The following is a 26,592-nucleotide window of genomic DNA, read 5'->3' on the forward strand; positions in this document are numbered from 1 at the left end:
CTTCCCTTCCCTTCCCTTTCCTTTTCCTTCTTTTCTCTTCCCTTCCCTTTCCTTTTCCTTCTCTTCCTTTCCCTTCCCTTCCCTTCCCTTCCCTTTTCCTTCTCTTCCCTTCCTTTCCTCCCTTCCTCCCTTCTCTCCCTTCCCTTCCTTCCTCCCTTCCCTTCCTTCTTCTCTTCCCTTCCTTCTTCCCTTCCCTTCTTTCCTTCCCTCCTTCCTTTCCCTCCTTCCCTTCCCTCCTTCCCTTCCCTCCTCCCCTCCCCTCCCTTCCTTCCCTTCCCTGCTGTGAGACAATATCCTGTACAAGAAAGGAAAGAGGCACCAATGCAATCTCAGAAACAAGGTCATCTAAGCAAGAGTTGTACAGTGATGACGCCAGTCGACAGGATATGTGAAATTAAAAAAAAATCTCACAGGGCCTCATCCCTAGATAAAGAGTGTGGTGGTTTGAATAAAAATGGCCACCATAGGCTCATGTTTGAATGCTTAGTCATCAGGGAGTGGCATTACATGGGAAGGATCAGAGATGACATGAGGCCTTGTTAGAGGAAGTATGTCATTAGATATGGGTTTTGAAGTTTTGGAAGCCCAAGCCAGCCCTAGAGGTCCAATCTCTTCCTGTTGCCTAAGGATCTAGATGTAGAACTCTCAGCTACTTCTCCCAAACCATTTCTGCCTATGTTCCCCACCAATTTGATAATGGACTATTAAACCTCTGAAACTGTAAGCCAACCTCATTATAAATGCTTTCCTTTATTAGAGTTTCTGTGGCCATAGTGTCTCTTCACATCAATAGAACACAGACTAAGACAGAGCTACAGGTGATTGATGGCTACTGAGATGGGGAGTATCAGTCTTCTTTAGGGATACGCCCCCTGATAGGTTATCCAGTCCTGAGGAGTAAGTCCTAAACATACATATATGAGCAACATTAAGTGAACTTGGCAGGCCACATTTACACATACGTGTGTGTGTGTGTGTGTGTGTGTGTCTGTAACAATAAGAAAGGGGCATGACTTTGAGAGTGAGGAGGGCATGAGAGGAACTGAAGTGTGCAGGAGGGATAAAAATTATGTAAATGTAGTACCCACGTGTAAAATTCTTTTTTTAAATGTTTATCTTGTATGTATGGGTATTTTGTCTGCATACCACATGTATGCCTGTCAGAAGAAGCAGGAACTGGAATTGAAGTTACAGAGCTGCCTCCCGACTAACTCTGACTGTTCCCTGGCTTTTGTATAGTGATTTCTATAAACTGCAAAGCTGCTATGGGAATGATGGAGAGAAATTAGCAGCTTTCCTAGTTCCAATTCTACCCACAGCTGTAACAGACTCGATTTCCCTTATTAATTTTTGGTATCCCAGTTTCTTCTTTTAGAATGTGGTAAGCAGGAAACCCGAGAGACCAGTTATACCTACAACAGAAATCCATCCAGCAACACCTCCAGGAAATAGGTTTCAGTGTACTAGATGGTTATGAAAACCTGTTTACAAAGTATGCAGCCTACATGCGTAACGTCTAGAGTGAAGATACCCAATGCAGAACAAAACAACGGAAGTAACATGGGATCTGATGAGAAATGGGAGCATAAAAAAGGAACAGCTAACCCAATCTGGGGGAACTCAGAAAGCTTCCTAGAGGTAGTAAAATTTGAGCTGAATCATGGAAAGTTAATAGAACACAGGCAGCCAAGTGGAAGAAAAAGATTGGGAACAATCATTTGCCTCCAAAGGACAATTCTTACAAGAAGGATGGACAAATGGTGACAAGCCACAATTTCTTAAGCCCTGAGAGAGTACACTAGTAACACAGAGAAGATTGCCTCTGCACTGAATATGTGCTCCCAGAATGGGCTGGAGAGATGGCTCAGCTGTTAGAGTATTTCCTGCTATTCCAAAGAACCTACACAGAGCTGATCCAACCACCTCTCATTCCAACTCAAGGGGCCTCCGTGGTCCAGAACCCTGAACACTGCCAATACACCACTCTCTCTGTGCACCTTGGACCTCCCTGTGACCCGAGAGTAAAAGGACATCTGGTAGAGAAAAATCCAGTCATAGAAATATCTAAAGAATCCCAATTGTTTTAGTATTTTATGTTTTAATGCCACCCAAAAATAACATAACCAAAGTAGCTGGCACATAATGGACATTCCAAAAAATGAATGTATCTATGAATGAATGAAGTGTACATATGTTAGCTTGTGGATTATTCTATGAGTTTAGATAAGGAATGGCCCTTTATGAAGTGACATTCACCTAGTCTATATCTTTTAGGTACTGTTACTGCACATCTAATTGTTTGCATTTAGATGAAACTCATTGCTTCCTCCAAGATACTGAGACAAAATAGATCTATAACTAAGAGAATATGTATTCCACAGGGACAAATTAAGACTAAGGTTCTGAGGTTGACCTTTTGCACAGCGGCAGGTTTAAATGTTAAGCACCAGTGTATCCTGGTGCCTCTTTGTCTTGTTTCATGGACATAGTCTCTTAAGCATTGCATGACCTAGCACAGCTTACTAAAGCCAGGGTACCACTTGGCTCATGATGGGGGAGAAGGCCCAGGCACTAAAGTGCTTGCTATATAAGCATGAGAACTAGAACCCAACTGCTAGCACCCTTTTTTTTTTTCTAAAAAAAAAAGAGCCAGGTACCTGTAATCTCAGCACTGGGACGAACCTCCGGGGCTCAATGGACAGCCAATTGAGCTTAAGATTTGGTGAGACTCTTATTCAAAAATGACTGTAGCACTAGGTATAGTAACACATACCATTGATCCCAGCAGAAGCAAGCAAATCTCTGTGAGTTTGAGGCCAGCCTGGTATATATATAGAGTTCCAAGATATCCAGGACCTAAAAACTAGATATACATAAATAAGAGTGATTGGGGAAGTAAATAAGAGTGATTGGGGAAGATCCCTGCTGTCAACTCGTGGTGTATACACACACACACACACACACACACACACACACACACACACACACACACACGAGTACACAGAATAAGAAAAAAACACAGCTTAAGATTCTCTGATAGTATTTTATCAATAAGTAGTACCTATGTTTCCCCTCTCTTCGAGGGTTCTGTATGGTAGAAGTATCACTGTGATAGTTTCTGAGTCCAGGTTTTAGACACTTGTGGTTTTCATTTCCCACCACTTAGAACGAGAGCCATCAGGAGATAGGAAGAAATCCAAGCAACTCTTGGTGAAACTCATAGTTCTAGCAGAGCAACTGGCCAAAAGCCAACCTAAAATCACCAGTTATGTGAATGAGTCTTTTTTGGAAAAAGTTAGCTGATACCATATGGAACAAAGATGAGCTATAACCCAAAATGTTCTAAGTAAAGTGTTCCTTGTAGTTTAACCCATTAACTTGTGCTAAATTGCAGTGGATAATAGCATGCTAAAAGAGCCAACTAGAAAGGAAATGTTTCTTTGCACAGCCTGATCCTTCCTAGAAACGACTCCTCGTAAAACCCTTGTCACAGACAGGCATCTGAGTTTCTCTTTTTTATATCTTTCAGCATAAAATTATTACTTCTGTTTGTTGCTTAGCATACTTAGCAGGTGATGAGCAGGATGGAAAACAAGTACTCAATTTACTGTGGTCAGTTATCCAGGGGACTCAGACATATGTAAGTATTCAAAGAAGTTTTGGACCTAGACCCTTAGGTGGAATTCTTTGTTCTGGTGCTCTATGGAAGCAACAAAGAGTGTCCTTCTGTGTTTGTCTCAAGGCCTTCCTTAAAGTTAGCCAACTGCATAGACTTTTCCCACAGACCTCACACCCTTAAGATCTCATAACTCCATTGGCCAGAGGAAATATAGTGGTCACCCAGGGACGTATGCACAAAAGAAAATAAGGCACATTTACTTTGATATGATCTTTTAATTTCTATTTTTAATATCCTTTAAAACTTTTCTTAATTGCATGTGTTCCTACTATATGGGCTCTAGGATTGAACTCAGGTCTCCAGGTTTGGCAGCAAGTAGCTTAACTTGCTGAAGCACTAATTGGCTCTAAATAACTAAAAAAAAAAAAAAAAAAAAAAAAAAAGCAATCCAGAGACAGAGCCCAGAGCCCCAAAGATCTCTGTGAGCTAGAGGTCAGCCTAATCTACATAGCAAATTCTAGGCCAGCCAGGGCTATAATCATCATTTGCATTGTGTGTGTGTGTGTGTGTGTGTGTGTGTGTGTGTGTGTGTGTGTGAATACAAGCCATAGAGCACTAGTGGAGGTCAGAGGGCAACCTTTGAAACTTTTTCTCCTTCCACTGTGGGTTCCACAGGGAATGAATTCAGGTTGTCAGGCCTGCACATTTAAGTACTTTTATCCATGAGGCCATTTTGTAAGCCTTTAAAAATCACAGATAAGCTATCTCTACCCTGAGTACTGGGATTATAAGCATGGCTCACCATGCCTAGCTCAGTATGGCCTATTTCATATTCCTACCTCCTCTTCCTAGTATGACTGGTTGTCCTTATTCTCAGATGCTACTGTCCTAGTCAGGGGGATGGTTGGGACCTTTTAAGCTTGGATTGGAATTTACCATCAGGTGTTCTAGGTCACAGGTGGTCAGCAAACTATAACCTACAATCTAAGAATTGAGTGGGTTTGGGTTTTTTTGTTTGTTTTTTGCCTTTCAAGATAAGATTTCTCTGAGTAGCCCTGGGTATCCTGGAACCCACTCTGTAGACCAGAGATCCAACTGACTCTACCTCTGCCTCTGGAGTGCTGGTATTAAAGGCATGTACCATCATCACCACCCAACTATCCACTGATCCTTCTTGATGGTCTTAGACAAGTTTTCATTTTACTTTTTTCCCAGTTTAAAATGCAAGGATTTGTAGTAGTTTTCTAAGGCCAGAGTGACTAATTAGTAGCAGTTAAGACTTAAAGGCCTGTGTACTCCTGCTACATGTTCCATCCTCTCTGCCCTAATATCTGTACAAAAGTGGGGCAATGCCCAGACAAGGTACTTACTTTCTATTGGTAATACAGAGAGTCAGGACTAGTTTTGTTTCTTTCAAGTCTCACGCGCTTTGCTTTTTCATGAGCAAAAACACAGACTTGGAACCTCCTTGCTTTTTATTGCTAAATATTCTTAAGCTGATTTTGGCTTTTTTTTTTTTTTTTAATTTAAGCAGGGTCTCATGTAGCCCAAGCTGACCTGGAACTTGCTATGTAGTAGAAGCTGGCTGTGAGTACTTTTCTAACCTCCACCTACCAGCTGCTGCAATTATAATTGTGTATCGGGCTGTCTGGGTTTCGTTATTGTTTTGGAGATGGGAGTCTATGTAGCTCTGGCTGGTCTGGAACTTAAAAGTGTAAACCAGACGAGGATAGCCTCGAATTCACAGAGATCCATCTGTCTCTGCCTCCCAATGGCTGGGAATAGAGTCAGGCTTCAAACCCATCATCCTCCTGCTTTAGCCTTTGACTTCAGGTTTATTTAGAGAGCTGGAATATGTCAGCTACGCCAGCATAGCTGACAGAGTTCCTTGGATCGGCGGAGGGCTGAGGGTGAGAGAAAGAAAGACAAGGAGTCATCTGGTAAAGATCAAATGCTATATTTTCAACTGCATAGCTCCCTTCTATACTCCCCACAAAACAGAAACATAAACAGGAACAGGAATAAAAACAGGAACAAGGAACAAAACAGGAACAAGGAGACACACTTGGCAGCCTACCACCCAAGCTTCGATTTCTCCTTGAGCAGTCTTCTCGGGGAAAATGCATAGAGACGGGGGAGTGGGCACAACAGCACAGGTGCAGAGGATGGTGACTCACAGGAATATTCTAGGTCCAGAGCCAAATTATCTATTATAACCCCTATATAATCATTTATTGCTCACCTCTATGTGACCTAACATTCTTGTGACTATTAGGTAAGTCCATTTGTAATATACAAACAGAAGCCTAGCCTCCAAACCCAAAGGCTAAGAATGTCATTGTAAGGGTCCATGATTTGCCAAAGAATGACATCCTGGACTCAAGTAGCATGTAGATGCAAAAAGTGTTTTATTCTGCAGAAGTCCAGCATGCTGGGGTCTCCCATTATATTATAGAGAGACCCTGGAGTGAGCTTGCAGGCCCAATTTAAAACATATCAGGTGAGTTCTGGTGGGTGGACTTTGTCTTACTCTTATCTCTAGTCCACTGCAGTAGTGAGAAGGAGGGAAAGTATCGAACAAGAGTTCAATCTGTAACTGATTGTGAACAATAGGGATAACTTACTACCTTTGGACCAGTTGTCTCATTCCTCTCATCATTTAGCATCTGGGGCCAATAACAGCACCAGCTTTGCTTGAAACCATTTCTACCAAGTTACCTTAAAAAAATTGCCTTGATTCATAACTTGATTCATAACTGTTACTATAAAAACTCCACGAAAATGGTACCACTGTCGTCTACAACTTTAAAAGGATTGTGTTCATCCAGGCTCAGTTTTCACTTTTTTTCTTCTCTGTTCAGATTTTTTCCCTAATGGCCTGAGTCAGGGTAACAGAGCTAAGCTTACAGGCTTTCACTGAAGTTAGAATATAATCTAAATGCTTTTTCATAACCGGCTCAACTCTCCATTTATGACTTTGCATTCTCCTTATCCAGCCCTAGCGTTCCAACATGCTCTCCTCTCTTGGTGGGTCACTCGCTGCATCCCAGTCTCCGCTCTTTTCAGCCCTCAAGTCTTGGTTCCAAGGTCACCTCTTTTAAGGCTTTGTCTGCAAACATCACCCAAAGTGTTCTTGTTCTCCCTTGGTTTCCTTCCCAACAATGCCGTTGTTCCTATTGACTCCTGTGTTTGCCTATTCAGCTGGGCCGCTTCTCTTGGAAAAGAGAAATCCGGGAGATTGAACCACCGGTCTGTCTAAGCATCAACCCACAGTCTGAGCCTGAAAAGCCTTGGGTCTCCAGCCACAATAGGAAGAACCGAAATCGCGAGCGGAAGCGGGCGCCGCGCACGGAGGCCCCGCCCCTTCCTGTCGCGGCGGCCCGCAGCTGGCGGCGGGGCCCGGCACCCGCTCAGCCCGCCCCCTCCCTGCCGCCCCGCCCGCGCCGCCGCGCCGGCCGCTGTCAGAGGCGCGTTGTATGCTGAGCAGCTGTCGTCGCCTGCTGCTGCACGTCCTGGTACCAAGCTTCCCGCCGCTGACCCGCGGACTGCGGCTCTGCCCTCTCCACCTCATGAAGCCGTTGGTCGTGTTCGTTTTGGGCGGGCCCGGTGCTGGCAAGGGGACCCAGTGCGCGCGCATTGTCGAGGTGAGGCCATGCGGGAGGGCGACGGAGAGCTCCCGGGCTGAGCGGGCCGGGGCCAGAGGGAGCAGCCGCGTTGGCGGCCGCGCCCCCCCGCTGTGGGGAGCGGACTACGAATCCCGACGGCCACCGCGCGCCCGGGCCGAGGGTCGTCGAGTGTGCGAGTGCGCGCCGCGGTGTCCGCTTTGTTTCTGTGCGTCCTTGCTTCCACTCCTGGGATCGGGGTCTTCTCTCCTCGCTACATCCCTGGCTGTCAGTCCCCGGCTAATCCGCCTCGAGGAACCCGACCCGGATCTTGGGGTAGTTAAAGTATGGGAGCTGTGAGAGCCCAGGCGCTAACCTTTGGCCCAGCTGCCAACTCACGCCTTTTCCTTGGGCGACTGAGTCACTCACTCTCACTGAACCTCAGTTGTCTAAGCAAATAAGAAACTCTGCTCTCTGAGAAAGTAAAACACCACCCAACTATAAAATTCTCTTATTTAAAAAAAAATGTTTGCTTTAGGACTGGAGAGATGGCTGAGCGGGTAAGGGCGCCTGCCGCTAAGTTCCATCCCTGAGAGCCACATACAGAGAACCAACAATCCAACCCACCCCTAGTTGTCCTCTGATGATCACTCTCGAGCTTGTGGCTCAAGTGTTTGCCCACACAAATAACTAAATGTAATTAAAGTTTTGACATAAGTTTACCAGCTCCATTCTTTTGAGTATTTGAGGTCAGGGGTGGCATGAACACGGAGAGAGGCAAAGACTTAAGCAGATATGGGTTCACACCCGTTTTTTTTGTTTGTTTTTTTTTTTTTTAGCTGTAATGATGCATAGATGCAAATGTTTAATGGGCAGTGTTTTAAAGGAAAACAAGACAATCAGAAGGAAAAGGCAACCAGGGTTGGGGTAAAACACTCACCATTAAATTGAGTGCTTGGTAAAAGGTTTTGACCCAGAACTTGATAAATAAGTTCTTCTTTTCCTGTAGGCTGTGGCCTATATTTGCTTTGGATTTTTTCCACGTTCATACATTCAACTCCTGTCCTATATTCTATTCTCTAAAGAACACCCACAAATAGATAGAATGTGTTCTAAAAGTTATGTGTTTTACAGTTGTGTTTAGAATTACAGATGACTTTTGAGAACCAGTTTAATCACAAAGCACATAGAATTTTTCTCCTTATTTTTACTTCTGTTTGTTTTACCTTTTTGAAAGCCATATGACAAGTGGATGGTTTTAGGTTTGTTTTATAAGTAAAATGATTAAAATATAGTTAGCATGGTAAAGAAGGGAATAGGGATTTAGAATCAAAACAGGTAAGCAGTTCAAGTCCTGACTCGGCTATTGTTTTTCTAGCCCCACAGAAGTTACTTTTAGCTTAAGTTCCTTTGCAAGAAGGGAGAAAATAGAAATGTCTGTTTTGTATTTGTGACTGTTAAATGAGGTCTCACACCTGGTACATAGATGCAAATGTTTCAGCTTCCTGGGTTTTTGTTTGTTTGTTTGTTTTTTGTTTTTCCAAGACAGGGTTTCTCTGTGTAGACCAGGCAGTCAGTGAGTGTTCTTAACCTCTGAGCCAACTCTCCAGCCCCTAAAGGTGCATTACTTTTTAAAACTTGGCTTATGACTTACATATTTGAGTATATTTGAGTGCACCCAAATATTTCCTGAATTTATGTCCTTAAATGTCTGTACTCAATCTAATAATAGCCCTGTTACTCCATTGGACTAAAAATCTCTGTGTTCATTGACTCATATTTCTACTTCATGAAATAATAGTTGATAATACTGTTAATACCTATTATTACAGTCCATGATGATTTTTTTTGTTTTTTTGTTTTTTGTTTTTTGTTTTTTGAGATCTAACTATTTAAGACTTCAGCAGTTATATAAGCTTAAGCTGTGGGTTGTTTGTGGTTTTGTTCATTTTTCTAGTTGTGCTGACAGTGGATCTGAGGATCCAAGGGTCTCACTCATGAAACGCTTGCACTCTATGACAGAACATCTTGTTTCTCTGTACTTTTTACTTTAAAAGTCTGCTTAAGTTGTCCCTGCACTCACTCTGTAACTAAGGCAGGCCTTGAACTTGTGGTTCTCTTGGCTCAATGTCTGTCATAAAAAGCTGTGATTTTAGGCCTGTCCTACCAAGCCATGTAGAGTAAATTGTTTTGAACTGTTTGCTGTTGATTCCAGTTGCCATAAACATCTACCTGATACTCTGCTATTTCAGAAGTATAATTGAACAATGACTGCTTCTTAGCTGGTTAAATAAACACTGGGATGTCTAGTTAGGTAAGTCAGGCATTTCCCCCCTTTGTGAGTCTGCATTTTGGCTCAATATTTCATTATGCAGGCAGCTGTGAACATACTCCTCAAAGATGGCAAGTTTTAAAATCAATTTTTTTTCCTGTAGGGAAAATGCTATATACTTAATGTTAAATTCACCAACTGTCATCAAAGCAAATTTAGTTCACAGGGTACCTGAAATGTGGTTATTATAGAATTGTTTCTCTGGAGAGAGCTTCAGGCTGCCAGAAGTTGTGTTGTTTGTTTTGAGGTATGGTCTCAGCAGGCCTCAAGCTCTATTCTCCTGCCTCAGCCTCCCAAGTGCTAGGATTGGAAGTGTGTGCTACCATGTGCTGTCAGAAGTATACCTTAGTTTCAGGGATACTGAGTATTGGAGTTTGGTAAGGGAGTGTGTTGCAGGGAAGCCGGAAGTTTTTCTGGAGTCACAGTCCACTTTAGTAATTGCTCCATGGGGAGGGGAGTGCAGGTCAGGTAGAGAGAGAGACTTTTACTGGATCTCCTACTGGGACAAGAAGTTTTGAGGGAGCTTTGGGAGTTGACTTCACTCATTTATTTGTAGTAATCCTTTCAGTTTAATTTTATTTTCTAATTATTTCTAAATCTGTGTTCTCTTATAGTATTTTCTAAGTCTCTAATTCTTTTATTTGAACTAAGTATTCAGTGGAACTATTATATAATGATATAGTTCTAAGACTCAGAGGGATGCTGTATCATTTAAAAACTTTTTTTTAACTTATGTTGTGTGTACATTTTCAGAATGTATGCACATGCTTTGGTACTTGTGTAGAGGGCAGCTTTGTGGAGTTGGTTCCCTCCTTGCACCTTTATGTGAGCTCAGGGATGGAAATCAGGTCATCAGGCCTCACTTGTTAATTTTTAAAAATTAAGCTTTATATTTGTTTTGGTCAAAAATAAATTGAGTGCTATAATCTAAAGCTACTTTTAAAAATAGTATCCACAATTTTGTGTGGGTTGGTTAGAAAGAATATTTAATTTCTTTTTTCACACACTGTGAACGTTTTGTTTACCTAAGTAGTGAGTAAAGCTTATATTTATTATCCATGTCATAACTTCCTTAAGGGCCTCCTTGAATGGATGACTCATACTGTGGTTAAAATCATTTTGGATGAGATGAATTTAGGCGTATGAAAATCAGAACTTGATTTTATTTATCTTTTTGTCTCTGTTGTTGAGCATTGTACCTAGCACATAGTAGGTACTTGTTGAATAAAAGTGATGACAGAAGACATTAACGTATCATGAAGCTGTATACATTTAAAAAATTTGGTCCTTAGGGGGCACCCAAGTAGCTGTCTGGGTCTAACATATGACTAAGACCTATCTTTGAGATGTTTTTGTTTACTCTGAGTGAATGAATGGTAAGTATGCTGAGCAGAATTTTAAAAGATTTGATTTCAAAATCCAGAACTCATCATGTACATTCAGAAGGCACTAAAGAAAAATCTGGTAGACCTTAAGTTCTATTTTAGTCTTTTAAGGGTAGGACCTTTTCTTCTTGGTAGGCTATTGGTTAAAGGATGATTTTTTAAAAAAAAAAAAAGAAAAAAAGAAAAATTAAAAGCTATAAAAAGTCTATAAAAGAGATGGTTTACAAAACACTTGCCTTTGGGAGCTAGAGAGATGGCTTTATTGTTAAGAGCACTAGCTACTTTTCCAGGGGACCCAGTTAGACTCGTAGCACCCATACGGTGCTCTCACCCTCTGTAACTTCAGTTCAAAAGGGGGAACTGACTCCCCCTTTTGACTTTCACAGACACCAGGCTTTCACATGGCACACATACATTCAATCAGGCAAAACACCCATACAAGTTTAAAAAGCAACAAAATTTGACTCTATTGAAGAACCACTACTTCTTTAAGAGTGCTTGTTGTAAGGGTTTTTTGTTTTGTTTTGATGGTGGTGGGTTTTTTGTTTGTTTGCTTGTTTGTTTTTTGTTTGTTTTTTGTTTTGTTTGGTTTTGGTTTTGGCTTTGGTTTTGGAGAAGGGGATTCTCTTTGTAATAGTCCTGGTTATCTTGGAATTGGCTTTGTAGATCAGGCTGGCCTCGAACTCACAGAGGTCTGCCTGCTTCTGCCTTTCGAGTTAACATAAGGTTTTTTAATGTTGCTATTTTAGGAGAGGTGAAAAGAGCTTCTACTATACTTTTCTATTTAAATTGCAAAAGTAATATGTCTGGGACAGGTTCAATTTTTTTTATTTAGAGGTTACCATTATTTACTGCTTTCCTATTTGTATCTTAAAAAAAAAAATCCAGACTTCGAGTTTTAATTTTATGTGTGTGATGAGTGTTTGCCTGCATATACATAAATGCCTGCTGCCTTTGAGGCCAGAAGAATGTGTCAGCTCTCCTGGAACTAGAGTTATGTACAGTTATGAGCTGCCTTGTGGGTGCTGGAACCAACCTCTATAAGAGCAACAAGTAAGCTGAGCCATCTATTGAAAACCCCCAAAACTAAATTAATCATGTCATTTAGTCTTTTAGGGCTTTTCTATATACTTAATAGATTTTTTATTTGTAGCTGCAGAATATTCTGGATATTGTCATAGCATAGTTGTACCATTTCACTTGATGGCTATTTAGAACTGTTTCTATGGGTGTTTTTGCTGTCAATTGTGCTTCAGTGAGCTTTATGTATGGATAGTTTGTTATTGGATTCATAAAAGTGGATTGCTGCCTCAGAGTATATGTACTTTAATTGATAATTACTTATGATTAAGTGGAAAAAATTTGAGTTTTCCAGAGGAACACAGCTATTAGGAGATATAATTAAAACATGTAGAAGTGTTTATATTTGGAAAACTATCTCCCACTTATCAAGGCTGAGAAGCTGCAGACTCAAAGAAGCTGGTGGTGTCATTTAGAATTCCAAGACTGGAGAACCTTAAGTTTTCTAAGAGAGCAATTTTTCTCTTTCTCCACCTTTTGTTCTAAAAAGTCTCATCAGATTGGATGGTGAGATAAGGACAGCTGATCTGTTTTCTATCCTGTTCTAGTTTCCTGGATTTAATAACATATGGACATCCTCTTGCTGTCATGCCCCTCTTCCGTTATTGACTCTATTCCCTTAAACTGTGAGCCCAAGTAAACCCTCCTTTAAGTTGCTTTTTTTTGTCAGATGTGTAGGCCTAACAATGTAAAATTATCAGCATCAGAGTCCGTGGCCTTTGTGAGTCTCAGACCAGGATACCAAAACAATGTCCAGTTTCTCTGGGTTAAGGAAGCTATAATAATTTTTTTTTCCAAGATGGGGATTTCTTTGTGTAGCCCTGGTTGTCCTGGAACTAGTTCTGTAGACTAGGCTGGCTTTGAGCTCAGAGATCCACTTACCTCTACGTTGAGTGCTGAGACCAAAGGCCTACCTGTCCATGTCTGGATCTAATAGTTAAAAAACCAAAGCATTAGAATTAGTTAGTCTTCCTCTGCCTGCCCTAAATTGATCTTTATTCAATATCAGTTATTTCCACATCCTTACTCTCTTTGAAATCTTGATTTATTCCCTTTGGGTGGAAGTTTCAGGGACCATATTTGGTTCATATAGATGTGTTCCAGTTCCAGTGCTATTAAAACTGTGTTTGTGGAAGACCTCAAAGTCACACACAAGTACAGTCTTGTAACAGTTAGTTTTCAATTGAAATCAGAGCATTTCTGAAAAAAGACTTCAGGGGCTGGAGAGATGGCTCAGAGCTAAGAGTGGTGGCTGTTCTTGCAGGGACCTGGGATCAATTCCCAGCACTCAACATGGTAGCTCACAGCCTTCTGTATGTAACCTCAGTTTCAAAGCATTGGATGCCCTCTGATGGGTACCAGGGACATACTTGGTGCCCCTACATACAGGTAGCTACTGATACATATGAAATAAAAATCAATTTTTTTAAAAGGGAAAAATCACGGTAGGTAGGCTTTGCATGGGTGGGGGATGGGTAGAGAAAACGAACAAAAGGGAGTGCATGCAGAGGCTTGCTGTCTTATTTTTTATGCTATGTTCCAGGTCTTGTTACTTTTAAGCTAATACCTTAGTTCAGCTGCTGCATGAAAGTATGTTTGCTGTAACATTTCAGTTGCTTTAACCTGTCAAATCAAGAACATTTTCACAGACTAAACATGTGATAAGAGCATTTAGAAGTTAATAGAAAGCAGGTGTAGTTGGAGAGACTCTTTGCTAACAGTTTTGTTCTGCCTGATGAATAAAGTTAACAAAACATCAGTTGGATAAAGGAAAAAGCACTAGCTGTAACTTACTACTCTCAGAAAGGTCCTGTGAAACATATTCTCTGTGCCTGGTTTCTGTCAGTCTCTTCCAGAAGACATGTAAGTTGGTTCCATTTACCATTAGAGTATACCACTTACTAATAAGCAGATATATTCATTTTTGGGTATGTGAAAGACTGCTTCCTGCCCATTTCCTGTTTGGAGCTTCCAGAATGGATTAGTCATTGGTGTTTCTATTGGAAAACACATGTGTTTAAACACACAGGATTTACTTGTATAGTTACATATGGTTTAGGTGGATCATAACATGAATTTCCTTTTTCTTGGTGTCTACTGAGAACATAGATACACTTTAGAAGAAGTTTTGATCATTTAGGTTATCAGAAGATTGAAGATTATCTTTGTTATTCATTTAGTGTACAAGTAGAAATGGCAGTGTTTCAGAAGCAAAAAAAAAAAAAAAAACAAGACTGAAGCAAATGAGACAAGCAAATGTCCAGAATCTGGCAGGATCAAAATGGTCAAATACACCTCATTCTTTGTGTGGGGGTGAAGTTTTTGAGTACATACCTGTGTTACACATCCCTGTTGACTTTGAGTCTCCTTTTAAATGTGCACCAGCAGATTTTGTAAGTCAGATGTCATTGCAGCCCATTTATCTTTAATAGATAGGTAGCATAAGCAAGAGATCAAACGTCATCAAATTATGCCATTGAGTTTGGTGGATTGCTATACCATAACCTAACCAAACTTGAGTAGTGCACATGCACAGCTTGGCAGTTAGGAGGTGATCACCTTCTTTCAGACAGTTATTGCTAAGTGCTTAACTGTACTAATATAGAGTGTATGCTGGACTTACCTGTGCATTTCAGGTATGAGTACAATACTAATGATGAGGAAGCAAATTCCTTTGGAAAGGTAAGTTGTATAATGGAATTCTAGAACAATCCCTGAACTACTCTGAAGTTAATTCACCCCTTATTTCTTTTTGTGACTAGGGAACGCATTGCTAGATGCTAAAACCACCATTAGCACTTATTCCAAAAGCATTATCCAAGAATGGGAAAGATACAATTTCATAAACTCTAATTTCATATATGGAGAGCTTCCTCCTGGGATTTCTCAATAAATATCCTTCCCTCCTTCCATCAACTCTCCTACTCAGACCTTATAGAAGCTTGAAGGCTAACACTGCATATCTGCATTGGTCGCCAAGTTATATTAAGGTCTAATTACTAAGGTCCATTAAGGACTAATTCTCAGTGGAGGTCAGGAGACCTGGATCAAGTTTTCTCTGTATTAGCTAGGAAGTCAGCACATTTCAGTTTCCCCTGGAACTGGAGTTGTGGACAGTTGTGAGCTGTCATGTAGGTGGTGGGAATAGAACTGGGTCCTCCAGAAGAGCAGCCGTGTTCTTAATCATCAAGCTGCACCAACAACCCTGCACCTAAAGTTTTAAATTGTAAAACACAATCTCATCCTGTGGGCTCCCCCCTCTTTTTTGTAATATCCTGGGAAAGAAAGTTTTAATGACCAGGCTGAATATTTACTCATATGATATACTTTTTCATGCTTGTGATTCAGAGAATTAAAAACTTGGTAAGTTAATCCAGGATACAAAGGAGACAATAGCTGATAACTGTATTGGAGTTGAGGACAGATAGAGAAGGGATAATATATAGAAAGGAGAGGAGAGGTAGAGTAGGTTCTAGTTAATCACATCACATTAGTTCTATGGGAGAAGGTTTCTATTTTGCAAATGGCTTCCAGTGATTTTCTCAGTGTGTAGTTGTGGTAGGAAAGGAAATTTTATAGAAAACGTTTTCTATAAGCTTGTCCCTTTTTATGGCATTTCCCTTGATGAATACTACAATCAAGAACTTGTTTGCTGTTCAGTATAAAAGTAGACATAGTTATCTACATTCAACATTAGATCCTAGGCTAGAGTAGGATTGATTGCTATTTAATCAAAGACACACATCCTTGGGCTGGCCATGGTGGTACACATCTTTAATTCCAGCACTCTGGAGGCAGAGGCAAGTGGATCTCTGTGAGGTCTGCATAGAGAGTTCCAAGATAGCTAGGACTACACAGTGAGGCCCTGTCAAAACAAAGCATATATTCCTAGATTGACTTTAATTTTAGAATGAACAAAATGTATTTATGAAGGTAAATTTTATACCAAAATATAATATGTACAAATTCTCAAAGCCAAATAATTTTACTTATACTTTCTGATAAGATAGGCTGTTGAACTAAAAATGAAGGTGGTTCTTTTCTATAAGCAATATTTGATTATTTTGTTGTTGAGAAAGGTTGCTTAGCAGAACAGTTTCTGGTAGGTTATTTTGGAGCTTAAGATGGTGTGGGTATGTTGTCCACTACATGTATACATGTGGTATTTTTCAAATGTTTGGTTTATAATTTTAAACTCTAATGTCTGGAGCCAGGCCTCATTGAATATGTTTCCTTTTAAACCTTTGGGTAATCTCATGAATTCTAAATTTGCATCTGTTTCTAGGATGTGAAACTGCACTGTTTTCTGTCTCTGTCTACAACTCTTGACTTCATGCCCATTCATGTATTGTACTTTGGTTTCTCTTTTGTTTATGGGATGGATCACTTTTCAGAGAAAATTTTATCTAAACATTTTAGTTGATTTTTGGTTTGGGGAAAGTTCATGGAGACTTTTCTCTAAAGCTGTTATTTTCTTTTAAGATTTTTTTAAGTTTGTAAGTGTTTTGCTATGTGTGTGTGTGTGTGTGTGCGCGCGCCTTGTGCCTGTGGGAGTCAGAAGAGGATGTCAGAGAAGAGGATGTCAGATTTCCTGATACTGGAGTTACAGAAGGCCCTGAGCCACCATGTGGGTGCTAGGATTTGAGCCTGGGTCCTTTTCAAGAGTAGACAGTGTCTAACTGCTGAGCCATCTCCAGCCCTTAGGCTGTCATTTTCTTAATGATCTCCTTTCACATTTGAAGTAAATATTGATTGTACAGGTTCAGTTTCCCTTTCTCTTGGAACCAGGTTTGAGGAGGTACTAGGTGGTTATAAGCGCTATCATTGGACAATAGTGAACTGAGTTTATAGTGTTGTTAGAATTGTTAATCTTCAAAAACATTTATTTATTGTATGGGTATGTGGAAGTCAAAGGAAAATTTGCAGGAGTTGGTTCTTTCCTTTTATCTTGCTGTTGCTATGGATTGAATACTGGTCACCAGGCTTAGTAGCAAGTAATTTTATCTGCTGAGCCATCTCACCAACCTAGAAATTGGATTATTGAGTAAAAAGATGTACAAACCGAAACTTAAATTTACTGACAACTTCCCTCCCTTCCCCTTCCCTTCCCTCCCCTCCTCTTTTCCAGACAGGATTTTCCTGTGTAGCTCTGGCTATCCTGGAACTCACTCTATAGACTAGGTGGACCTTGAACTAAGATTTCTATCTGCCTCTGCCTTCCTTCCAAGTGCTGAGATTAAAGGTGTGCACCATCACTGCCTGGCTATAAAAAATGTCTTCTAAGCTGTTGCCTATCCTTTGTTGTTGGGTTTTAGTTTTTGTTTTTTGTTTGTTTGTTTGTTTTTTGTTTTCTTCTTTTCCTTATATTTTGAAACAGGGCCTCACATTTTAACCTAGACTTACCTTGAACCTACTAGGTAGCACAGGCTAGTCTCAAACTGAAGGTAGTCCTCCTGCCTCAGTCTCCTTGGGTCTAGGATTATAGTTAAGAGCTGACACACTAAACTCATTTTACCTTTTTGAGACATAGTCTTGCTGTGTAGCCCAGACTGGCCTTAAACTTCAGATCTCTCTGCCTCAGTTTCGCTAGTAACTCCTTTATAGTTCTGAAGCCTTTCTCTGTTCAGAAGTTTTTATGTGATCAAATATAAACCCTAATTATTTGACTTTGCTTAGCAACACCTGTCTATATCTCAGAATTCTTTTTCTTTAGTACTGTTCGCTTGCTTTTTGTTTTAGAGCTTTAAGTATCTGAGCATTTATTTACCTGTGATGAGATAGGGATCTGACTTTTCTGTGAATGGATACCCATTCCATTCATTGCAATTGTGTACTAGTATCACCTATTTTTTTCTTCACTGATTTGTAAGGTTTTGGTTGTTGTTCATTTGCTTTTTTTTGGATATAGATCTCATGTAGCCCAGATTGACCTCAGACTCATTAGAAAGCTGAGTCTGATCCTCTTGGCTCTTGCTTTCACCTCTCAAGTGCTGAGATTACCGGGTATGTCACTACACTTGCCTCTTCACTGAGGTATATTTTTTTAAAAGATTTATTTATTTATTTATTTATTTATTTATTTATTTAACGTATACTAGTATACTGTAGCTGTCTTCAGAAACACCAGCAGAGGGCATCGGATCCCATTACAGATGGTTGTGAGTCACCACTGGGAATTGAACTCAGGGCATCTGGAAGAGCAGTCAGTGCTTTTAACTGCTGAGACATCTCTCCAGCCCATCTTCTCTGAGTTTTAATGTTGACTATCACTGAATTCCCATTTGTACTGTTTATATATTCTGTCTCAGAACTGCTTTGTTAGTGTCTATTTTATATGCCAGCAACACATTATTTTAATTATTGTAGTTTTAAAGTACTTTATATAGTTAGACAAGTCCTCAATTGTAGTTGGTAATATTATTTTCAATTTTGACTATTTACTTACGATAATTTCTGGTAAACTTGTCAATAAATTCATCAAGTCTTTTTTTTTTCTTTTAAGTAAACAAACATGTCTGTCTGGTATATAGGTAGTTCAGTGGCAGAGCCCCTTGCCTACCATTTTCAGAGGCTTTGGGTTTGATCCTCACCACCACAAAACAAACAGACAAATTCCAATCAGATTTTCAATGTCTGTCTGTCTGTCTGTCTTTTGGGTCTAACTGTGTAGTGTAGTCCTCATTGGCCAGGAACTCACATTGATCCATTCCCTTTGCCTCTACCCAGTAGAAGGTACATTATTAGATTAATATATAAAAACACAAATGTTTCAGTAGGAATCTTTCATAGGATTCAATATTTTTTTATTATTCTTTAAAATTTTCACACATGTATACAATTTATCTGACTCCTTCCTTTCAACTTCCTTAGGTATTTCCCCAATATATCTTCCTCCCAACTTCATGCCTCCTCTCTTTTTAATAGCCCACTGAATATAATTAATGCTGCCCATATGGACACGAGTGTGAGATCATCCACTGGAGAATGCTTCCTTTTTATGATTTAGCTTTTATTTATGTTGTACAATATAGTGTTTTGTTTCTTCATATAATTCTTACACAGTATATTTTAAATTTATTGCTGTTTGTTTTTATCACTATTTTTATTACATTTTAAAATTTATGTGTGTTTGTGTGAACTTGTGTGTAGAAATCAGAGGACAACTTGCTGGAGTTGGTCCTCTCCGTCCACTAAATGGGTTCTAGGGAATTGAACTTAGGTCCTCACACTTAGCAGCCAAGATTTTTACCTGCTGGGCCATCTCACCTGTCTTTTATCACTGTTCTAATGAGATCTTTTTTATCTATATATTTTCTTTTAAAATGTTACCTTTTATTAGTGTACATGTGTGTGTGTCAGTGTTGGGTAGGAAGACAAGTGTGCACATATGTATCATAGTGCCAAAGGACTGATTGTGGAGATAAAGGATACCTTTTGGGGATCAGTTGTCTCCTTACACCATGGGTTCTGGGGATTGAACCCAGGTTGTCAGGCTTGTAGAGCAAATATTTTAGACCCACTGTCCTCCACCCCAAATGAATATTTTCTCATTAGTTACTGCTAGTTGATTGAAAAGCTCTTGAGCCATTTAAAGAAGAGTAAGCAGAAAATACAAACAAGAGAAATGAATTCTTACTGTGTCTCATGGTTTTTTGTTTGTTTTTGTTGTTGTTATGCACAGAAATATTTGTATTGCCAGTTTTTGGAAACTATATTTAAGGCTTTGTGCAGACTTTGGTATACTTTGGTATGGTTTTGGTTTTGGACAGGGTCTCACTGTGTAGCCCAAGCTGTCTGGAATTCAATGAATCCTCTTGCGTGTGCCTCCCTAAATTAAAGATGTATGCCCAATGTAAGCCTGTCTTTCAGATGGTTTCTTATTGAATCTGGGGCTTGTCATTTTGGCTAGACTGTGACTGCCCTCTGGTCCTCATGCTAGGATTATAGACTCTATGATTATGCCCCACTTTTATGTAGGTACTTGGATCCTTTTAAACTCAGGTCCTCTTGCTTGTAAGACAAGCACTTATTCACTGAGCCATCTCTCCAGACCCCAAAATAATAAGGACTTTGAAGGCCAGAGAGATGGCTTAGTAGGTAAAGTGCTTGCTAGCAAGCCTGACCAAAGTTGGATCCTTAGAATGCACATGGTAGAAGAGAACCAGCTTTCACAAGTTGTCTTTTAACCTCTACAAGCATACCCACATACATATACGCAGATATAATAATGGGGTTTTTTTGAGACAGAGTCTCTCTTTGTAGCCCAGACTGGCCTTGAACTCACAGAGGTTGGCATACTTCTGCCTTTCAAGTAAAGGGGTGTGCTACCATATCTAGCAAGAATTGTTTGTTTTGTTTTAAGACACTGAATAATTTTATTTGCTTAATTGCTTTAAAGCTATATTTGTAGCTTATATTCCTGCTGTCTTCCTTCTGTGAAATTAAGGAGAGGCCACTTAGCAGTCTGGTGTCACTTTCTAAACTCTAAGTTAACAGAAAGAGGAGGTGCTTGGCATTTGAATCTTCCTGCTTTCAAGGTCTTTGTATTTGTACATTATTTGTGTCTTGAACTTTGCTTTTTCTTCTTTTCCCTTTTAGACAGGGTTTTACATAGCCAAGGTTTTGTTTCAAACTCCTGATCCCTCCTGCCTCTGGTTCCTGGCTTCTGAGATTACAGGTATATACCAACCCTCCTAATTTTATTTTTTTAATTTTGATTTTTTATATAGGATCACATCTAATTTTTAGAATGTTGTGTATGGGTTGGTGTTAAGGTTAGATGAATATTGTACCTCCGAGGAATGTCCTAGGTCCCAGCATTACCTAAACTTTGAAAGGAAGGAAAGGCAGTTGATTAAATGAAAATGTTTAAATTAAAATGTGTGGTGGTTTGAATGACAATGTCCTCCATAATCTCATATATTTGAATGTCTAGTCCCTTGATGGACTGTTTGGGAAAGGATTGGGAGGTATGGTCTTGTTGGAGGAGGTGTATCACTGGGGGAAGGGGTCTTTGAGGTTTCACTGTGGTTGAGGATATAAAACCTTCAGTACTGCTCCATGCCTCTCTGCTTCCTGTCTCTAACCCTCTGAAACTTTAAAACAACCCCAAATTAAATGCTTTCTCTTATAAGAGTTGCCTTAGTCACGGTGTCTCTTCACAGCCGTAAAACAGTGACTAAGCCACAGTGGTTTAAGTAGATTAAATTGACATCTGCTTGCTTATGGTAAAAGAGAGTACTGTTTTGTTCTATTGAGACCATGGTAGCTTTTCATCCCTCTAAATTGAACTGTCATGCTTGGTTTCATAAATGTTGCTTTTCAACTAATTGATTTATCCTCTTCCTCTTCTTCCTCTCCGACTTCCTCTTTTTCCTCTTTCCTCCCTCTTTCCCCCCTTCCCCACCTCCTTTTTTTCCAGATAGGGTGTGCAGCCCTGGCTATGTAGACTAGTCAGGCTCAAACTGGGTGATCCACTTGCCTTTGCCTCTAGGATTAAAGGCGTGCACCACTACAACCTGGCTGTTGTCATTGTTTTTTGTTTTTTAAAGATTTATTTATTTATTTATTTTGTGTATATATGAGTACACTGTCACTGTCTTCAGACACACCAGAAGACTGCATCAGATCCCATTATAGACGCTTGTGAGCCACCATATGGTTGCTGGGAATTGAACTCATGACCTTTGGAAGAGCAGTCAATGATATTAACTGCTGAGCCATCTCTCTAGCCATGTTGTCATTGGTTTTAAGACAAGGTCTTGCTGTGTATCCAGGCTAGCCTCAAATGTGGAGTGGTTCTCCTGCCTCTGCCTCCTGAGTGCTGAGATTATAAGTCCCACTATACCCAATTATATGTTTTGTTTATTTATTTTGTGTGCATATGTGTGTATGTGTATTTGCACATGCTCTCCTGCCCACGCAGTGATCCACATGTGGAGGTCTCCTTCCACTTTTTGGATCCTGTGATCAAACTCAGGTCTTCAAGATTTGGTGACAAGAACCTTTACCCACTGAGCCATGTCATGAGCTGACTGTGTGTGTGTGTGTGTGTGTGTGTGTGTTTGAGACAGTTTCATATACCTTAGGCTGTCCTCAAACTTGTTAGATGCTTGGGGATGACCTTGAACTTCTGATCCTCCTGCCTTCACCTCTTAAGTGCTGAGATTAGAAGCCTGTATTACTATATCTTTTCTTTTTCCAAGACAGGGTTTCTCTGTGTAGTCCTGGCTGTCCTGGAACTCACTCTGTAGACCAGGCTGGTCCCAAACTTACAGTATCCACTTGGCTCTGCCTTGCCAGTGCTGGGATTAAAGGTGTGCAGCTTCACGTGCTTCACCATGCCTTTTTAATGGAGTCTTGTATATTAGATGTAGGGCCTTCACACATGGCACTCTGCCAACTGAGCAGAGTGACCTTTTCACTTTAAAAAAAATTTTTTTTTAGGGCTGAAGAGATGGCTTAACGGTTAAGAGCACTGACTGCTCTTCCAGAGGTCATGAGTTCAATCCCCAGCTCATAGCCCTCTGTAATAGGATCTGATGCCCTCTTCTGGTGTGTCTGAAGACAGCTACATTGTACTCATATACATAAAATAAATAAATCTTTAGAAAAGTATTTTAGTTGTTTAAAAAAAACCCAGTTGTGTATATGGATGTTTTGCCTGCATGCTATGTCTGTGTACCACATTCGTGCAGTGCCTGTGGAGCCTGAAGAGGGCATCAGATCTCCTGGAGCTGGAGTCAGACAGTTGTGAGGCTCCACATTGGGCCAGGAATTGAACCCAGGTCCTTCCAAGAGCAGCAAGTACTCTTAACGGCCAAGCCATCTCTCCAGCTCTTTCCAACCTCTTAAAGAAGAAAAATGAAAACATAAAGCTTAGACAGATACTCTACATTGGGTTTGGGTATTTGTCACTAGAAAACTATCTTAATGGAATAATAGCTTGTAATTGCAGTCCTTGTAGTTTATAGGATTTATAAGCTGCTGTGCTTATGAATATGAGAACCACTAGATTTAATTGCTAAAAATTCAGAGAATGTGAGAAAAAATTGGCTAAGGCTAGAAATACCCAGGCTTGCTTTCTTTAGATCACTGATCAGTTAATGACAGCAGAATGCTTTGAAAGCCCAGTTCCCTGGTAACTAGTATGTAAATAACGGTTACTTTGCTGCTGTTGAAATTCTGTTAGAGGATGGCTTTCAGTAAAATCCTTATGAAGAATGTAGTAGAAAGATGAACCTGGTTAAGAGACTGTAAAAATGGAATATCCACAAGAAAGTGAAACATAGACCACAGGGTTGACATGGCTATGCTGAGTTATATTTCTTTGACTTTGGCTTTGTAGGTAATGCCATTTGCTTCTCAGACAAACTGTAAAGTTGTCTTACATTGGTGGCTAGAGTGCTTATGCTTTTCTAGAAGATTTAGTTTGGCTCCCAGTACTCATGCTGTCTAGACAGACACCTGTACTTCAGCTACAGAAGATCCAACACTCTGCTGGCCTTTGCAGGCACAACACTCACATACACAGACCTACACTGTCACACACACATACACACACACACATACATATACAATTTAAAAATAAGATCTAAAAAAAATTGCTTTTACAAGTACCATTTATGTGTATATTATATACGTCTATAGGTCCAATTTATAACTAGTATTTTTTTTCCAAAAGAGTGATACAATAACATTTTAAGACACTATAAGTCTTGCCATTTTGAGTTCTCTGATGTCAGGAAATGGTGAGTATCTTACTGTAAATTACCTGCCAGGTTTCTGAATGTATATGGTCACACTGCAGCATTACAGAGCACTCTGTATCGGTAATGTTTTCACTGAGTATGTGCCATCATTAGGGCTGTTTATCTCTGCATTTGTCCAATATTACTATATGTTATAAGCCCTGGGCCAGAGTAGAGCATCCAAAAAGCAGAGGCTTCCAAGTAAAAGCCAAAATAAAAAGTGTGATATGAAGCTGCTATAGTTTTGTAGACAGTAGTTGCAAATGCCTTTTGAAAATTGTATATAGTAAGTGGGAAAATAGCCCACACTTCATTTTTCATAAAGTTCTTTTTGTACTCAACTTTCAGACACTTGCCTATGATCAGTGATCAAGCAGGCAGTTTAGAAACCAGCATGGAAGTAATTAAACAAACAGCAGGAGTTCTTTAAACTGGTTGCAGTTTTAACATTTATAAATTCTCTTACTGGAAGCACTTATAGGAACAAGACAGAAACATGATTATGCTACTATGGTGTGTTTTTTTTTTTTTAATTCTCATCCAAATTTATATCTAAGTTCAGGCAGCAAATAACCTTTTTAGAGTTTATTTTCCTTTGCTGATAGAATTATTGCTACCTTACTATTTAGTGAGCAAGAACAAATATAACCAGTACTTTCGGGAAGTAGGATGGGGATACAGATGTATCAGAAAGCTCATTTATAGCTTTGGTCATTTGGAGCTTTTTAATTAATTAATTAATTAATTTAATAATTATTTTTATTTTAATTGTATTGTTGTTTGAAGGTGTCAGATTCCCTGGAACTAGAATTGGAGACAGTTATGAGCTGCCATGTGATTACTGGGAATTGAACTTGGGACCTCTAGAAGAGCAGCCAGCCCCCTGGACCTTTTTTAAAAATTTAATTGAAATACCTTTTTTGTTGTTGTTGTTGTTGTTGTTTTTAATGGCCTTAAACTCAGAGGTCTCCTGCCCCAGCCTTTTGATACATACTACCACACTGGGTAGGAAACACTTATTTTTGTTTTTTTAAAGATTTTTAAAATTTATTTTATGTATATGGATACACTGTAGCTATCTTCAGACATACTGGAAGAGGACATCAAATCCCATTACAGATGGTTATGAGTCACCATGTGGTTGCTTGGAATTGAACTCAGGACCTCTGGAAGAGCAGTCAGTGAGTGCTCTTAACTGCTGAGGCATCTATCTCTTCAGCCCAGGAAACACTTTTAAGAGTGTGGTAATGGTGTGGGCTTCCTCACACTTTAACCTTCAAGTTATAAAGTATATACACAAGATAAAAACTCACTGAAGGAGTCTTAAGAATTTGGAGTGAGATATGTTGTGTGAATATGTAGTAAATATGAATATCCTAATATTTGAGAGTGGGTTGTGTCATTCTTTTCATTTAATAAAAGTAGACATGTAAGTTCATATGGGGAAGCTTTTCGTTATTCAGGATCTTCCCTTAAGACTGCCTCCTTATTTCACTGAAGCAGCAGCAGTGCAGTGCCTTCGTGTCTTCTGTGACTTAGCTTAAATGCAAGGCCATGTGCACAAAGTAGTCTCAGAAGAGTATATCACCTAATGGCATTGGAGTCATTTTAGTTTTTATAGATATGCTTTATGGTGTTAGCTCAGTAACGTCTCTGTTCTATCCTAGTCCTTATCGAAAGTGTCAGTGATGGAGATAGGCAGCTGTTTTCTAACACCATCAGAATGCTCTTGCACAAACCCAAACGATAGCTAGGTCAGTTTAGACATGTTGACTTTTTTGTCTTGAATCTCAGATTTTGGTAGATATTTTCATTCTTACATTTAAACTTGGATTGTGTTTGTGAAAAAATATAGTGAGACATTAAGTGTTTTGACTAGTTAGATGAGTGTTAGGATGATTTCACTGTGCAAACATGGTTATGGAAGGGTAAGGCTGTTTACTAATAGGCAAACTGGAATATATGAAGTCTCTTAAATTTTTCTTTAGTATTTATTTACCCCATAAACAAAACTACTTTATCGTAGAAAATTATAAATAGAAGTTAACACAAAATTATGTGTGCTCCTGTCACTGGGTTGAATGAATTCTGATATTTCTATATGTTCTTTGTTCCAGAAATATGGCTATACACACCTTTCTGCAGGAGAGCTTCTTCGTGATGAAAGAAAGAATCCAGATTCACAGTATGGTGAACTTATTGAAAAGTACATTACAGAAGGAAAGATTGTACCAGTTGAGATAACCATCAGTTTATTAAAGAGGGTAAGGAGCATGAATACTAACCTGTTCAAACTACCACGGACACAAGAAACTAAATTCACCATTTTAATAATGAAAAACTAGAGCCGGGTGGTAGCTCACGCCTTTAATCCCAGCACTTGGGAGGCAGAGGCAGGCGGATTTCTGAGTTCGAGGCCAGCCTGGTCTACAGAGTGAGTTCCAGGACAGCTAGGGCTACACAGAGAAACCCTGTCTCAAAAAAACAAAACAAACAAAAACAAAAGAAAGAAAAACTAGAATATTAAATTTCTTGATTATGGAAGGTAGTGTGGTCTTTGAAAATGGCAGTGTTGGAAACTGCTTTCACTGTGAAGAAATTGACAAGCCAAGATTCTCTGCCATGGTCTAAGACCAGCTATAGCCCAGCTTAAGGTACACAAAGGTATACTTTGTTTTGCTTTTGAAACAGCCTTATGTATCCCAGACTAGCCTGGAAGTTAATTAGTCAGGGATCTTCCTGCTTCTGCCTGTTAGGATTCCAGGCACTGGACCCATCCTTCCCAGCATGCAGTGGTTCTCTGGACCCACCCTTCCCAGCATGC

The 26,592-nt window shown here is 39.8% G+C and overlaps 1 protein-coding gene across 1 annotated transcript in view; it reads left to right on the forward strand.

Moving 5' to 3' along the window:
• Window positions 1-7,005: 7,005 nt before the first annotated feature.
• Window positions 7,006-26,592, forward strand: part of Cmpk1 (cytidine/uridine monophosphate kinase 1) — a 28,268-nt gene continuing 8,681 nt past the window's right edge. Inside the window, exons 1-2 of the mRNA XM_028786011.1 lie at window positions 7,006-7,263; window positions 25,886-26,032. Coding sequence (XP_028641844.1) covers window positions 7,096-7,263; window positions 25,886-26,032 — 315 coding nt within the window. The 5' untranslated portion in view covers window positions 7,006-7,095. The remainder of the gene's footprint in view (window positions 7,264-25,885; window positions 26,033-26,592) is intronic.

This window comes from Grammomys surdaster, unplaced genomic scaffold, assembly GCF_004785775.1.
Source record: "Grammomys surdaster isolate TR1022 unplaced genomic scaffold, NIH_TR_1.0 100, whole genome shotgun sequence".
NCBI classification, from domain to species: Eukaryota; Metazoa; Chordata; class Mammalia; order Rodentia; family Muridae; genus Grammomys; species Grammomys surdaster.